This window comes from Pseudoliparis swirei, chromosome 4 (assembly GCF_029220125.1).
Source record: "Pseudoliparis swirei isolate HS2019 ecotype Mariana Trench chromosome 4, NWPU_hadal_v1, whole genome shotgun sequence".
In the NCBI taxonomy this organism is placed as follows: domain Eukaryota; kingdom Metazoa; phylum Chordata; class Actinopteri; order Perciformes; family Liparidae; genus Pseudoliparis; species Pseudoliparis swirei.
In genome coordinates, this window is record NC_079391.1 from 33,656,983 (window position 1) to 33,672,029 (window position 15,047).

The following is a 15,047-nucleotide window of genomic DNA, read 5'->3' on the forward strand; positions in this document are numbered from 1 at the left end:
GAAAGCTAAAAACAGTAAATATCCAGACAGACCTGCATGTAAAATATGAATATAAGTGACCACTGGGGAGGCGTTCAGGGACATAAACGGTCTCTGGAGCTCTGAGTGTGAAGCGAGTATTGTATTTAAAATGTATTCGGTTACCATTGTTGATGTTTCTGTTCAGCCTGAAACGCAAAAGCAGACGGTGGCCCGTCGGGGTCAAACCGGGTCGTGTCAGGAATGTTTAGAACCCAAAGAGAGAGAAGAGTTCCGTCGGGGGAAGAAGGACACGTTTTAAATGTTGGTTCACATTCAGACTCACAATCTGAGCCTCAAGTTGTAAATAATAATAAAAAAGATGAAGACTTTGAAACATGCTCATTTGTTAAGGCCTTGTAGCTCCTCCCTCTCCGCCCGGGGAGCGACGACGCTCTCCTTCGCCAGGAGGAGGCGCTCCAGACACGGCGAGCGGACCTTGAAGCCGAGGCGGCGCGGCGGCGAGTCGGTGCTGGAGGAGACGGAGCTGTCCTGAGTCGCTCCTTGGCGGCGGCGACCCGGTCTAGGTCCCGGTCTAGTCAGGATGCAGACGGGCAACGGGTGGAGCCGCCTGGAGGAGCAGAGCGAGGATGGAGGAGGAGAGGAGGCGCCGCCATGACGCTGAAGGAGAGGAAGAGGATTACATCACTTTCAGTTAAAGGGCCAGCGTCGTATAATATTTAGTGAATCGGCTCAGCGCGTTTCTACAGGAGCCCAGAACGGACAAACCGGCTCCTTCATGTTGCCACGTGTCCCCTGAAGGCCACCGTAGTTCTCCACACACAACCTCACCACTAGAGGTCACTATATATAATATATACAAGTATATTTACATCTATATATAATATCTTATCATACTTGTGATGTGCTGGTTCCAGAGAGCAGGGCTTTTATTTTGTAGAGACACTCAAGAAGACAAAAAGCGACGAGGGGAAACACAAAAGGTTCAGAGACGTATCGATCGATCAATACTCGGAGGTTCATTGATTGTGACCATGCTTACCTTCGGCTCCGCGGGGGGTCCGGCGTGAGGGAACCAGCTGTGAAGCATCGCCTCCACCTTCAGGAGGACGCGTCCTCTGGAGGAGAGGGGAGGAGATAAGGGGTGAGGAAAGGACTCAAGGACTCAGTGCTGATCCCTTTGCACGGCGACAGACGGGGTCGAACGACGATCATTAAACGTTTGATTAAAAGGGAAAGTAGAAATAGTAAAGTCCATAAATGAAACTTCACAAAAAGAACAATTAATATAAATTAATGTCTTTGTGAAAACAAGAGAAAAAATGCAAGTTATTCTTTTCTTTTCTTAAAACGTGAAAGCAAAATGGAACGTTTCAGAATAATATTTATTAAATAATTTGATGTAAATTGTCAAAGTGTTACAGGAGGACCAGGTCCAGGAGGACCATGTCCATGTGGACCAGGTCCAGACCCTTTAAGGTACTAACCCTGTCAGCGGGTTCTCAAGGACCCCCATTATTCTCTGGATCCGGTCCATTGCAACTCTCTCCTGGAAACTACTGAGACCTGCAGGAGGAAAAGAGGAGTGATACACACACACGAGGAGTGACACACTCACATGAGGAGTGATACACACACACACGAGGAGTGATACACTCTCACACGAGGAGTGATACACACACACACGAGGAGTGACACACTCACACGAGGAGTGATACACACTCACACGAGGAGTGATACACACACACACGAGGAGTGACACTCACACACGAGGAGTGATACACACACACGAGGAGTGATACACACACACGAGGAGTGATACACTCACACACGAGGAGTGACACACTCACACGAGGAGTGATACACACATGAGTGATACACTCACACACGAGGAGTGATACACTCACACACGAGGAGTGACACACTCACACACGAGGAGTGACACACTCACACGAGGAGTGATACACACACACGAGGAGTGACACACTCACACGAGGAGTGACACACTCACACGAGGAGTGACACACTCACACGAGGAGTGATACACTCACACGAGGAGTGATACACTCACACGAGGAGTGATACACTCACACACGAGGAGTGATACACTCACACACGAGGAGTGACACTCACACACGAGGAGTGACACACTCACACACGAGGAGTGACACACTCACACGAGGAGTGATACACTCACACGAGGAGTGACACACTCACACGAGGAGTGATACACACACACGAGGAGTGATACACTCACGTGAGGAGTGATACACACACACGAGGAGTGACACACTCACACGAGGAGTGACACACTCACACGAGGAGTGACACACTCACACGAGGAGTGACACACTCACACGAGGAGTGACACACTCACACGAGGAGTGACACACTCACGAGGAGTGACACACTCACGAGGAGTGACACACTCACACGAGGAGTGACACACTCACACGAGGAGTGACACACTCACACGAGGAGTGACACACTCACACGAGGAGTGACACACTCACACGAGGAGTGACACACTCACACGAGGAGTGACACACTCACACGAGGAGTGACACACTCACACGAGGAGTGATACACTCACACGAGGAGTGACACACTCACACGAGGAGTGATACACTCACATGAGGAGTGACACACTCACATGAGGAGTGACACACTCACACGAGGAGTGACACACTCACATGAGGAGTGATACACTCACATGAGGAGTGACACACTCACATGAGGAGTGACACACTCACATGAGGAGTGACACACTCACATGAGGAGTGATACACTCACATGAGGAGTGATACACACACACGAGGAGTGATACACTCACACGAGGAGTGACACACTCACACGAGGAGTGACACACTCACACGAGGAGTGACACACTCACACGAGGAGTGACACACTCACACGAGGAGTGACACACTCACACGAGGAGTGACACACTCACACGAGGAGTGACACACTCACACGAGGAGTGACACACTCACATGAGGAGTGATACACACTCACATGAGGAGTGACACACTCACACGAGGAGTGATACACTCACATGAGGAGTGACACACTCACATGAGGAGTGATACACTCACACGAGGAGTGACACACTCACACGAGGAGTGATACACACTCACACGAGGAGTGATACACACACACGAGGAGTGACACACTCACATGAGGAGTGACACACTCACATGAGGAGTGACACACTCACATGAGGAGTGACACACTCACATGAGGAGTGATACACTCACATGAGGAGTGACACACTCACATGAGGAGTGATACACTCACATGAGGAGTGATACACTCACATGAGGAGTGATACACTCACATGAGGAGTGATACACTCACATGAGGAGTGACACACTCACATGAGGAGTGACACACTCACATGAGGAGTGATACACTCACACGAGGAGTGACACACTCACATGAGGAGTGACACACTCACATGAGGAGTGACACACTCACACGAGGAGTGATACACTCACACGAGGAGTGACACACTCACATGAGGAGTGATACACACACGAGGAGTGACACACTCACATGAGGAGTGATACACTCACACGAGGAGTGACACACTCACATGAGGAGTGATACACACACATGAGGAGTGACACACTCACATGAGGAGTGATACACTCACACGAGGAGTGACACACTCACATGAGGAGTGATACACACACGAGGAGTGACACACTCACATGAGGAGTGATACACTCACACGAGGAGTGACACACTCACATGAGGAGTGATACACACACATGAGGAGTGACACACTCACATGAGGAGTGATACACTCACATGAGGAGTGACACACTCACATGAGGAGTGATACACACACATGAGGAGTGATACACTCACATGAGGAGTGATACACACACATGAGGAGTGACACACTCACATGAGGAGTGACACACTCACATGAGGAGTGATACACACACATGAGGAGTGATACACTCACATGAGGAGTGATACACACACATGAGGAGTGACACACTCACATGAGGAGTGATACACTCACATGAGGAGTGATACACACACATGAGGAGTGACACACTCACATGAGGAGTGATACACTCACATGAGGAGTGACACACTCACATGAGGAGTGACACACTCACATGAGGAGTGACACACTCACATGAGGAGTGATACACTCACATGAGGAGTACCTTCCTGACCTCAGGTCCTGCAGCATGGAGGATAGAGGCTGGAGGTAGCGCTGCAGCTCAGCGCTCTGCCAGGACAGAGGAGAGTTAGAGTGTGTGTGTGTTTGTGTGTGTGTGTGTGTTTGTATGTGTGTGTGTGTGTGTGTTTGTATGTGTGTGTGTGTTTGTATGTGTGTGTGTATGTGTGTGTGTGTGTTTGTGTTTTAATGTGTATGTGTATGTGTTTGTATGTGTGTGTTTGTATGTGTATGTGTGTTTGTATGTGTATGTGTGTGTGTATGTGTGTTTGTATGTGTGTGTTTGTATGTGTATGTGTGTGTTTGTATGTGTATGTGTGTTTGTATGTGTATGTGTGTGTTTGTATGTGTGTGTTTGTATGTGTGTGTGTGTGTGTGTGTGTGTGTGTGTGTATGTGTGTTTGTATGTGTGTGTGTGTATGTGTGTGTTTGTATGTGTGTGTGTTTTAATGTGTATGTGTATGTGTTTGTATGTGTGTGTATATATATATGTGTGTATATAATGTGTGTGTATGTGTGTGTTTGTATGTGTGTGTGTGTGTGTATGTTTGTATGTGTGTGTTTGTATGTGTGTTTGTATGTGTTTGTATGTGTATGTGTGTGTGTGTGTGTGTGTGTGCGTGTTTGTATGTGTGTGTGTTTGTATGTGTGTGTGTGTGTGTGTGTGTGTGTGTGTGTTTGTATGTGTGTGTGTGTGTGTGTGTTTGTATGTGCGTGTTTGTATGTGTGTGTGTTTGTATGTGTATGTGTGTGTTTGTATGTGTGTGTGTGTGTATGTCAGATCAGAATCAGAATCAGAAACAGGTTTATTGCCAAAGAATGAATGTTTTCACAAACAAACGAGGAATTTTTTTTGGTGGAAGGTGCAACATTTGGACATGACAAACAACAATCAACGCAAGGAGGGAGGAGGAGTGGGAGGAAGAGGGAGGAGGAGGAAGAGGAAGGAGCGGGAAGAAGGAGGAGAGAGGAAGGTGGAAGAAGAGGTGGTAGTCCTGGGGGTGACAGTCAGTCAGTCCCGGGGTCCATTGATGAGCCCGACCGCCGTCGGGAAAAAGCTATTGGTGTGGCGGGAGGTCGTGGTCATGATGGACGGCAGCCTCCTCCCGAGGAGGGACTCGAACAGGAGTGTCCAGGGTGGGAGGGTCGGCGACAATCTTTCTGGCCCGCTTCAGTGACCTGGAAGTGAACAGGACCTGGAGGAAGGCAGATTGCAGCCGATAAGCCTCTCGGCCGAGCGGATGATGCTCTGGAGCCTGCGCTTGTCTTTGGCTGTGGCTGCAGGGTGCCAGGCGGTGATGGAGGAGCAGATGATGGACTCAACGATGGCCGTGTAGAACTGTACCATCATCTTCCCTGGCAGGTTGAATTTCCTCAGCTGCCTCAGGAAGAACATCCTCTGCTGGGCCTTCTTGGAGATGGAGCCGATGTTCAGCTCCCACTTGAGGTCCTGGGAGATGATGGAGCCCAGGAAGCGGTAGGACTCCACAGCGTCGACGGGGAGTCACACAGGATGAGAGGGCGGGTGGGGCTGCATTCCTCCTGAAATCCACAACCATCTCCACTGTCTTCAGGCGTTGAGCTCCAGGTTGTTCTGGCTGCACCAGGTCACCAGGTGGTCAGTCTCCCACCTGTAGGCGGTCTCGTCCCGCCAGAGATGAGTCCAATGAGGGTGGTGTCATCCGCGAACTTTAGGAGCTTGACGGACTGGTGACTGGAGGTGCAGCTGTTGGTGTACAGGAGAACAGCAGAGGGAGAGAACACAGCCTTGGGGAACCTGTGCTGGTGGTCCGGGAGCCTGAGACGTGTTTCCCCAGCCTCACGTGCTGCTTCCTGTCGGTCAGGAAGTCTGTGATCCACCTGCAGGTGGAGTCGGGCACGTGCAGCTGGGAGAGCTTGTCCTGCAACAGGGACGGGATGATGGAATTGAAGGCAGAGCTGAAGTCCACAAACAGGATCCTGGCGTGGGTACCGCGGGAGTCCAGATGCTGGAGGATGTAGTGAAGGGCCATGTTGACTGCATCGGCTGCAGACCTGTTGGCTCTGTAGTCGAACTGCAGGGGTCCAGGAGTGGGTCGGTGATGGTCTTGAGGTGTGACAGGACCAAGCGTTCAAAGGACTTCATGACCACAGAGGTCAGGCGACGGGCCTGTAGTCATTGAGTCCTGTGATCTTGGGTTTTTGGGACGGGATGATGGTGGAGGCCTTGAAGCAGGCTGGAACGTGGCATGTCTCCAGGGAGGTGTTGAAGATGTCGGTGAACACCGGAGACAGCTGGTCAGCACAGTGCTTCAGGGTGGAGGGGAGACGGAGTCCGGGCCCGCTGCTTTGCGGGGTTCTGCTTTTAAACAGCCTGTTGAGTGCTCTCTCCAGGATGACGAGGCGCGTCGCTGAGTTGATGGAGGGTGCGCCAGAGGGGTGAGCCCCTGATGGGCTGGGGAGGGTGGGCTGATGGTCTGTGGCTTGTTGGTGGGGCTGTGGGGATGGTCTCAGGACTGCTCCATTGTCTTTCAAAGCGGCAGTAGAACTCATTTAGCTCGTCTGCCAGAAGCACATTGTTCATGGAGTGGGGTGATTTGGGCTTGTAGTTGGTGATCTGCCTGAGCCCTCTCCAGACAGAAGCAGAGTCGTTTGCTGAGAGCTGCTGTTGCAGTTTCTCAGAGTACAGTCGTTAGCATCTCTCACCGCCTTGCTAAACCTGTATTTGGACTCTGTGTACAGGTCCTTGTCCCCACTCCTGAATGCCTGGTCCTTCTGCAGTCTTAGCTTCCTGAGCTCCGCTGTGAACCAGGGTTTGTCGTTGTTATAACTCACCCTGGAGCTGGATGGAATACAGCTGTCCTCACAGAAGCTGATGTAGGAAGTTACAGCCTCTGTGTACTCATCCAGGCTGTTGGTAGCAGTCCTGAAGACATCCCAGTCAGTACAGTCAAAGCACGCCGGTAGATCCTCGAGAGCCTCACTGGTCCACTTCTTGAACTTCCTCACGACAGGTTTGCAGAGCTTTAGTCTCTGCCTGTATGAGGAATCAGATGAACCATGACGTGGTCAGAGTTTCCCAGTGCAGCTCGAGGGACGGCGTGATAGGCCCTGCTGATTGTTGTGTAGCAGTGGTCCAGAATGCTCTTCTCTCTGGTAGGGCATTTAATTAACTGTCTATATTTAGCGAGTTCGTGGCTGAGGTTTCCTTTGTTAAAATCCCCGAGTACAATAACTAAAGAGTCCGGGAAGGTCCGCTCCACACGCCGTATCTGTTCAGCGAGTGTCTGTTGTGCCTCGTTCACGTTCCCCTGCGGCGGCATGTAAACTCCGGCCAGGATGAATGAAGCGAACTCACGTGGGGAGTAGAAGGGTTTGCAGTGAATGATAAAAGATTCCAGGTCCGGCGAACAGTGCTGTAGAATCACCGTTACGTCGTTGCACCAGCCGTTGTTGAGGTAAAAGCAGATTCCTCCACCCTTTTTTTTTCCGGAGAGCTCCGTGACCCGGTCCGCTCGGAACAGCTGGAAGCCAGCGAGCTGGAGCGCAGAGTCTGGTATCGAGCCACTAAGCCATGATTCCGTGAAACACAGAACGGAGGATGAGGAGAAGTCTCTGTCTCTCCCCACCAGCAGCTGGAGTTCGTCCAGTTTGTTGCACAGTGAGCGGACGTTGGAGAAATATGCCCGGCAGCGCTGTACGAGATCCCGTTTCCGTGGCCGCATAAGCGCCCGAACGTTCCCTCTCCGCGGCGTTTCACCACGTGGGCGAAGGTGAGCACACCTTTTACAAAAATGTCCAGTAACTCCACAGAAGTTAAAAACGTTGGAAGTAAATCCGCTGGAGTTGTTCCCCTGATGTTCAAGAGCTCTTCTCTGGTGAAAGAGCTCTGGGAATCACAGCAGAAAACAGTATTTAAAACGAAGACAATAAAAAACATCGCGCACCAACACACCGAGGCGACCTTTCGCGGCGCCATCGCGGCGCCATCAGATGTGTGTGTTTGTGTGTGTGTGTGTTTGTATGTGTGTGTGTGTGTATGTGTGTGTTTGTGTGTGTGTATGTATGTGTGTGTGTGTTTGTATGTGTTTGTATGTGTATGTGTGTGTGTAGTGTGTGTGTGTGTTTGTATGTGCGTGTTTGTATGTGTATGTGTGTGTTTGTATGTGTGTGTGTTTGTATGTTTGTATGTGTATGTGTGTGTAGTGTGTGTGTGTGTGTGTTTATATATATATATATATATATGTTTATATATGTGTGTGTGTATATATATGTGTTATGTATATATGTGTTTATATATGTGTGTTTATATATGTATATATGTGTTTTATATATATATATGTTTGTGTGTGTGTGTGTTTGTATGTGTGTGTGTTTGTATGTGTATGTGTGTGTTTGTATGTGTGTGTGTGTGTTTGTGTGTGTGTATGTATGTGTGTGTGTGTTTGTATGTGTGTGTGTGTGTATGTGTGTGTTTGTGTGTGTGTGTGTGTTTGTGTGTGTGTTTGTATGTGTGTGTGTGTTTGTATGTGTGTGTGACAGCTCCTCATCATCCCTCCTCTGGCCTCATAGATTTCTAAGTGACTGATAACACATTTACAAAGCGCCCGCCAGGGGGGGGGGGGGGGGGCAGTTTCTCTTTAATATATTTATATATTTTCTTCTGCTCGTCGGTTTCAGTAAACTTTGGATTCCTGAAATTCAATTTTGAAATAATAATTACTTTTTTTACTCTCATCTCCTTTAAACTAGATTATGTAACTTTTGCTGAACAATGAAAATAAAGAATTATAGTAACCATAAAACGTTCCTAAATAAAGACTTGAAGAAGACCCAACAGGACAGATGAGCCGGATGCTTACTGACCTTTACTGACCTTTACTGACCTTTACTGACCTTTATCATGCGGTCACTCGTGGGAACTCTTTAATTAATTCCTGCAACGTGATTGGACGCTTTGAGGTCACGAGAAAGTCGAGTCAAGTCATGTGACCCCGCACCTAAAGAGCTAAAGGGGAGGAGTCAGCTTGGAGTGTGTGTGAAGCTCTCACCTTCTGGGAGAACAGCTCCTCCTCGGTCTCCGGCGGCGTCTTTGCTCCGCCTCTTCTCCTCCCGCTCGGACGCCGCCTCGGCGCCGCAGAGAGACGCTCGCTCGCCGGAGGAGGAAGAGGAAGAGGCGACTCCTCTGCGCGATGAGGACTTGAACTCTTGGGGCCGCCGTCCTCGTCGCTGGCGAGCCAATCGATGGAGTCGTCAGACTCTGAGGTCGACATGTCAGAGGTCAGCCGTCAGCGGAGAGCATCACGGACCTGGAGGCAGACAACCAGCTTCCTGTTACCGGCTTCCTGTCACCGGCTTCCTGTCAACGGCTTCCTGTCACCGGCTTCCTATCACCAGCTTCCTGTCAACTGTGATTTTCTGTCACTCTACTTTCATCAAATGTGATAAACTTAGTAAAGAGCGACATCAGGAACAGCCTTAAAACAAACTACATCTTTAAATTATATATATATATATATATATATATATATATAAAATGTCATTAAGAAGCACAAGTCTAAATAAAACCTCTGTGGTTTCTTTAGTTTAAAGACTTTGAGCTCTGAGGAACTCGTGTCACCGGTTTTCAGACTGAACAGTAAACAAATACGACTCGAAGTGGAACAAACAAATAAACAAACACATACTGTACAATTTAAGAAATCCGTATTTCTCCAGCAAAATGAATCTCTATTTTAGAAACGGCATTATTATAATAATAATTATTATTATTATGTGCTCCAGAACCAACACACACACACACACACACACATACACACACACAAGTATCGTCCATGAGTCAATTGGCTGACAACCAGACATTCAGTTTTTAAACATTGCTTCACTATTAATATTAATATTAATAAACTTTACCGAGTGGCGGAGAGACGATTCTTTATATTCCAGTGAACCAGGAACAAGAGACCGGAAGTAGATTAAATACCCCTCTGTCTCCTCCAGGGGGGGGGGGGGGGGCAGGTCGAGACCATTATGTAAGAAAAGGAAAACACAACACCCCCCCCCCACTCAACGCACGCGCGCTGCTGATCCAAGTGACCCTGACGCGTTCATCTTCCCTCAACTTCTAAGAAGACAAAATTTTTAAAGCACATGCACGCGCACAGACACACGCACACGCCTCCGTGTGCAGAACACACCTCCGCCACCAGAGGGCGGTAATTGAACCCAAAGGCTGCGCGCGCGCGTTCGAGCCCCGCGCGCGCGCCGCTGCGCTTCAACCCGGCAAACATTCAGCGCTCTCACTGCCACCGCCGAGAAAAACCTAGAATACCCATTAAGAATCCAGGTGAGTTGTGCGCGTGAGTGTTTGCGCGGGCGCGAGCCGCAGACCGTGACTTACCAGTAGTGGAACGCGCGTTTCCCGTCCGGCTCGGGCACGTGAGGACACGCGGCGAGGTGCGGACGCGCTGACGGACCGAGCCCACTGATGAAGATGAAGATGATGAAGGAGTGAGACCATGAACGCAGCAGACGCAGGAGTCCCATCCAGCGCGTGCAGCCTCTCCCTGGGCAACGTGTCCGAGAGGGGCGGGGCACCCCGCCAGTCTGAAGCTCCTCTCACGCACGCATGCGCACGCGCACACACAAATTAAAACTATAGTGGAAAAATAAACGACAGAACAGAACAACAGAAGAGAGAACACACGTGATTACGTCACCACGAAACAGTGCGCGCGCGTCACGGCCCGTGCTCCTTCAATTAAGCTCCTCCATTGGAGTCGCACTGCAGCACGTGACGCGCGCAGGGGGCTAATTAAAGCTGCGTTAAAGGACATCCAGGAAATGTCCAATATCTCAATAAACACGCACGTGTTGCTGATGACAATCAGCTCGAGAGGAAGTTCTTATTTAAGAACTTCCTCATGAACTTCTGGAGGACTGAAGATGGCTTTATATGTATTTATATGTATATATATATATATGTATATATGTATAAATATATGGATATGTATATATGTATACACATACATATATATATGTATATATATACACACACATATATATATGTATATATACAATATACATATATATGTGTGTATATGCATATATATACATATATATTTATATATGTATTATGTAAATGTATTATGTATTATGTCGTCTCCTGCTGGTCACAGACATCTTCACATGGCTCAGAATCACACTGCGATTTTCACTGTATGTGTGTGAGTGTGTGAGTGTGAATGTGTCTGTGTGTGTGTGCGTGTGTGTGTGAGTGTGTGTGTGTGAGTGTGTGTGTGTGTGCTTCACTGCAGGCCGATACTCTGAACATGTGACTCCAGATATATTTCACACTTATGTAACTCTGATCCTCGTCTGTCTGTCTGTCTGTCTGTCTGTCTGTCTGCCTGTGTCTCTGCATGTCTGTCTGTCTGTTTCTCTGTCTGCCTGTCCGTCTGTCTGTCTGTCTGCCTGTCTGTCTCTCTGGTCTCATAATTTGAGGTTTGCAGGAAGGTGCTAAAATGTTTACAGCCAGTTAGACTCTAAAGTCTAAAGTAACCTGTGTGTGTGTGAGAGTGTGTGAGAGTGTATGTGTCTGTGTGTGTGTGTCTGTGCGTGTGTCAGTGTATGTGTCAGTGTGTGCGTGTGTCAGTGTGTGTGTGTGCGTGTGTCAGTGTGTGTGTGTGTGTGTGTGTGTGGGCGACGCAGGAAGAGGAGGTTCTCAATCCTCTCCACAAAGCTCTGATTGGCTTAGCCGTGTTATTTTAAACCATGAGGGCAGCGGTCCTGACCCGCTGACCTCTGACCTCTGAACATAAAGCGATCCGCTGCAGGTCAGAGGTCAGGTCTCTAGGAAGTGGCGGCGGCGGTTATTAATGTTTCCTTTGAGTTTTGTTCTGAAGATGTTCTCGCTGTTGAAACGACTTTTAAATCCTAAATCATTAGAACAGCTCAGACATTGGATATCGTTGGATATTTCTTCAATCAGTTAAAATAAACATGCAACAGACATCACATCACACAAGGAGCGCTCGTGACTTGATAGCTTAAATGTGCGGCTAACGGGGGTCCGGGGGGCCGTTAGCGAAAGGCTAACTGCGGTTTCGTATGAATTAAATCAAACGTTACAGCGGTGGCGGTTCTGATCCGACACCGCTGCTGTAAATACTTTTTATTGTTCGAGCTTCTCTGGCAGTCGGCCCGACCGCACGCCTTCTCCACCGCGAGGGCGTGACCTCGTGACCTTGTGACCCCGTGACCTCGGCGCTCTGAACTCAGAGAACTCCGACGCCCGTGTGATTTGTTTGTTCTGACTTTGAGACGACGAGGATAGAAGAAGGATCTTTATTAATCACCTTCTAAATTTGTAGTTTGTTTATTTAATTCATGGGCAAGACCGACAGCGACGCTGGGGACGAGCTGCAGGTCGAAAACAACAACAACAACAACAACAACAGGATGCAAGAGGGGAACGTGGGACGAGCCTCGCTGTGAAGCTGCTGTGATAACAAGTTCTTACTTGTGATGAATACGAAACGCAGAATCCCCAAAAACACGACAATTATCATCCTGTCCGTGTTTATGGAACACGCCCAGAATAATACTCTCCTGACTGAAGCTCAGGCCTGAACAGCAGGAGCAGCTCCACGGAGTCGCTGTGTAGGATATATATATATATATATATATATATATGTAGAGTGGGCAGAACCAATACAACTTAGCGGAATGTTTATTTAGCGTAAGGTTAACTAAGGTAACGTTATCTTAGAGTAACGTTTATTTAGCGTAATGTTAACTTAGCGTAACGTTAACTAAGGTAACGTTTATTTAGTGTAACGTTAATGAAGGTAACGTTAACTTAGCGTAACGTTTATTTAGCGTAACGTTAATTAAGCTAATGTTAACTTAGCGTTATGTTTATTTCTCGTAATGTTAATTAAGGTATCGGTAACTAAGCGTAACTTTAATTTAACGTAACAATATTTAGTGTTAACTCTAAGATAACATGACGTGCGACTGCAGCGCATCTTTACGTTAAAATTACCGTTTATTATTTGCGGAAACAGTTTTGAGATTATAAGAATACAACTCATCAGAATATACATATTAAACCTTTAATAAACTTTCATTTACTACTTCCTGTTTCAGAACCTCAGGTCGTGGACTACTTAAGTATTAATACTTAGTTCTTAATACTTAGTACTTGTGTACTTTCTTCTTCTCAAATGAGCTCATTGCAACATTTCACTCGTCTATCTACACATGTGTGCATGTGTGTGTATCTACACATGTATATGTGTACCTGTACATGTGTGCATATGTGTGTGTACGTGTGTATATGTGAGTGTGTGTGTATGTTTTTTACAGAGAAAACAACAACAACAACACCAATGAGATGAAGTGGTTTTATTTGCTACAGAAGAACCTCGTCAACGTCTCACAGGAACTTCAGCACATCTTATAAAATGTGATTCTACAAATGTACAACGTGACCCCCCAGCTGGGCCCCCGAGTCCTGGAGGGTCCAGAGGGTCCAGAGAGACCCTCAAGGGTCCAGAGGGACCTGAGGCTCATGAGACCCTTGTGGGTCCAGAGGGTCCTCCTTCAGCCGTAAACAACAACAACTTCTTCTCCAGTTTCATCAGAATCGAAGAACAACAACTTTCATCAGAGAGAAAATTTAAAGTTTCAGCGGAAATCAAATATGAACTTTTTTTTAATGTGCAAATGAGACGTTTGTTCATCGAGAAGTCAACAAAATAAAACACAATGTGAAGAGTTTGTAGTTATTTTTGTGTTTTGATAAAGTTTGATAAAATAAACACAGAGACGATCTGTCATGGCGACTAATTATTAACTTTATAAAATCTATAATAAAATAACGTCATATATTAACGTCATGTATTAACGTCATATATTAATGTCATATATTAATGTCATATATTAATGTCATGTATTTTCTAAATCAGCTGTTCTTGACTCTTAACGTTGATGTTTTATTTTTTTTGAGGCCAGTATTTGTTCATTTATTCTCTATATTTTCACCTCATCGTGTGATTTAAGTGTTTAAGTGTCCAGGAACTCTTATCTCGATGTCTCTGAAGGAGCTGAAGCTTCCGCTCCGGTTTCTACGGACTTCATCGTAGCTGCTTGAGCTTTTATTTTGGCGAGTACAACGTGGTAAAAACAGACAAAAAACAAAAAGATGAAAACTACGAGATGAATTCTGTTTTGAGAAATGCTGCCGGTTGTTTGTGAGGAACCGGAAAAAACCTTGAAGAGACAAAACGCTCCACTGAAAGTACCGGCGCTGACATCCCGTTTTGGACCTGAACGTCTCTTCAGCAGAAAGCTTCATTCAAACATTCAGTCCGACTCTGACGTGAGAATGAAAACTTGTTCCATCCTAAATATGAAGATTCTGTCCTGTGGTGTGACGTTGTGTGTTTGTTGTTGTAATACTCATTTCAGCCACAAGAGGCACCACACGCTCTGAAAGCTGTTCTAACCCTCAGAAAGTAGTTTTCTTTAAACAATCGCCCCGGGATCAAACTGAAGCGGTAAAAAAAACACCATTTTCTTCTGACGTTCATTTTTCTGACGGGCCATGAACGCATCACGTGTGACGAACGCTTCCTTTCATTCGAGGAATACCTGCCGACCGCTCTGACCACGAAACGCTTCATCGTTTCCTCTGAGAAGTTGAGCGATGTTTGGTTTTATTGTTCTTGTTTATTTATTGTTTTTATTTATGTTATTGTTTTATTGATCTTTGGGGCATTTCTTGTGTTTCTTCGATGTTTCGACTCGTTAACACACAAAAGCTAAAGACACTGAATCCATCCGGACACACGGACGGGACAATAAATAAAGCTTATTTTGTATAAAT

General features: G+C 47.1%; 2 protein-coding genes across 4 annotated transcripts in view; both read right to left on the bottom strand.

The window, feature by feature from the left end:
- Positions 1–255: 255 nt before the first annotated feature.
- Positions 256–10,675, bottom strand: LOC130193050 (circadian-associated transcriptional repressor-like). 2 transcript variants are annotated; one of them, XM_056413373.1, is made up of 7 exons: positions 10,557–10,675; positions 9,208–9,465; positions 4,153–4,228; positions 1,467–1,545; positions 1,022–1,097; positions 877–924; positions 256–639 (listed from the first exon to the last, which is right to left on the bottom strand). In XM_056413373.1, the coding sequence occupies exons 2-7, from the start codon at positions 9,427–9,429 to the stop codon at positions 361–363; spliced, it is 780 nt and encodes a 259-aa protein (XP_056269348.1). In that variant the 5' UTR covers positions 9,430–9,465; positions 10,557–10,675; the 3' UTR covers positions 256–360. The 2 variants fall into 2 exon arrangements, with proteins under 2 accessions (XP_056269348.1, XP_056269349.1); XM_056413374.1 differs by lacking the exon at positions 877–924.
- Positions 10,676–13,549: 2,874 nt separating this feature from the next.
- LOC130192988 (C-myc promoter-binding protein-like) overlaps positions 13,550–15,047 on the bottom strand; it is a 48,674-nt gene continuing 47,176 nt past the window's right edge. For both annotated transcript variants that reach the window (XM_056413235.1, XM_056413234.1), the window contains one exon: positions 13,550–15,047. This exon is cut by the window's right edge and continues 374 nt beyond it. The gene's annotated coding sequence lies outside the window, so the exon portion shown is untranslated.

Bases quoted from the DNA above. Each gene is read 5' to 3' on its own strand.
- LOC130193050 (XM_056413373.1), bottom strand. From the start codon at position 9,429: ATGTCGACCTCAGAGTCTGACGACTCCATCGATTGGCTCGCCAGCGAC. The intron at 1,546-4,152 runs GTGAGTGTATCA...TTCCTCCTGCAG, and splicing joins GTCAGGAAGGTACTCCTCAT to GTCTCAGTAGTTTCCAGGAG. The intron at 925-1,021 runs GTAAGCATGGTC...TGTCTTCTTGAG, and splicing joins GACCCCCCGCGGAGCCGAAG to TGTCTCTACAAAATAAAAGC.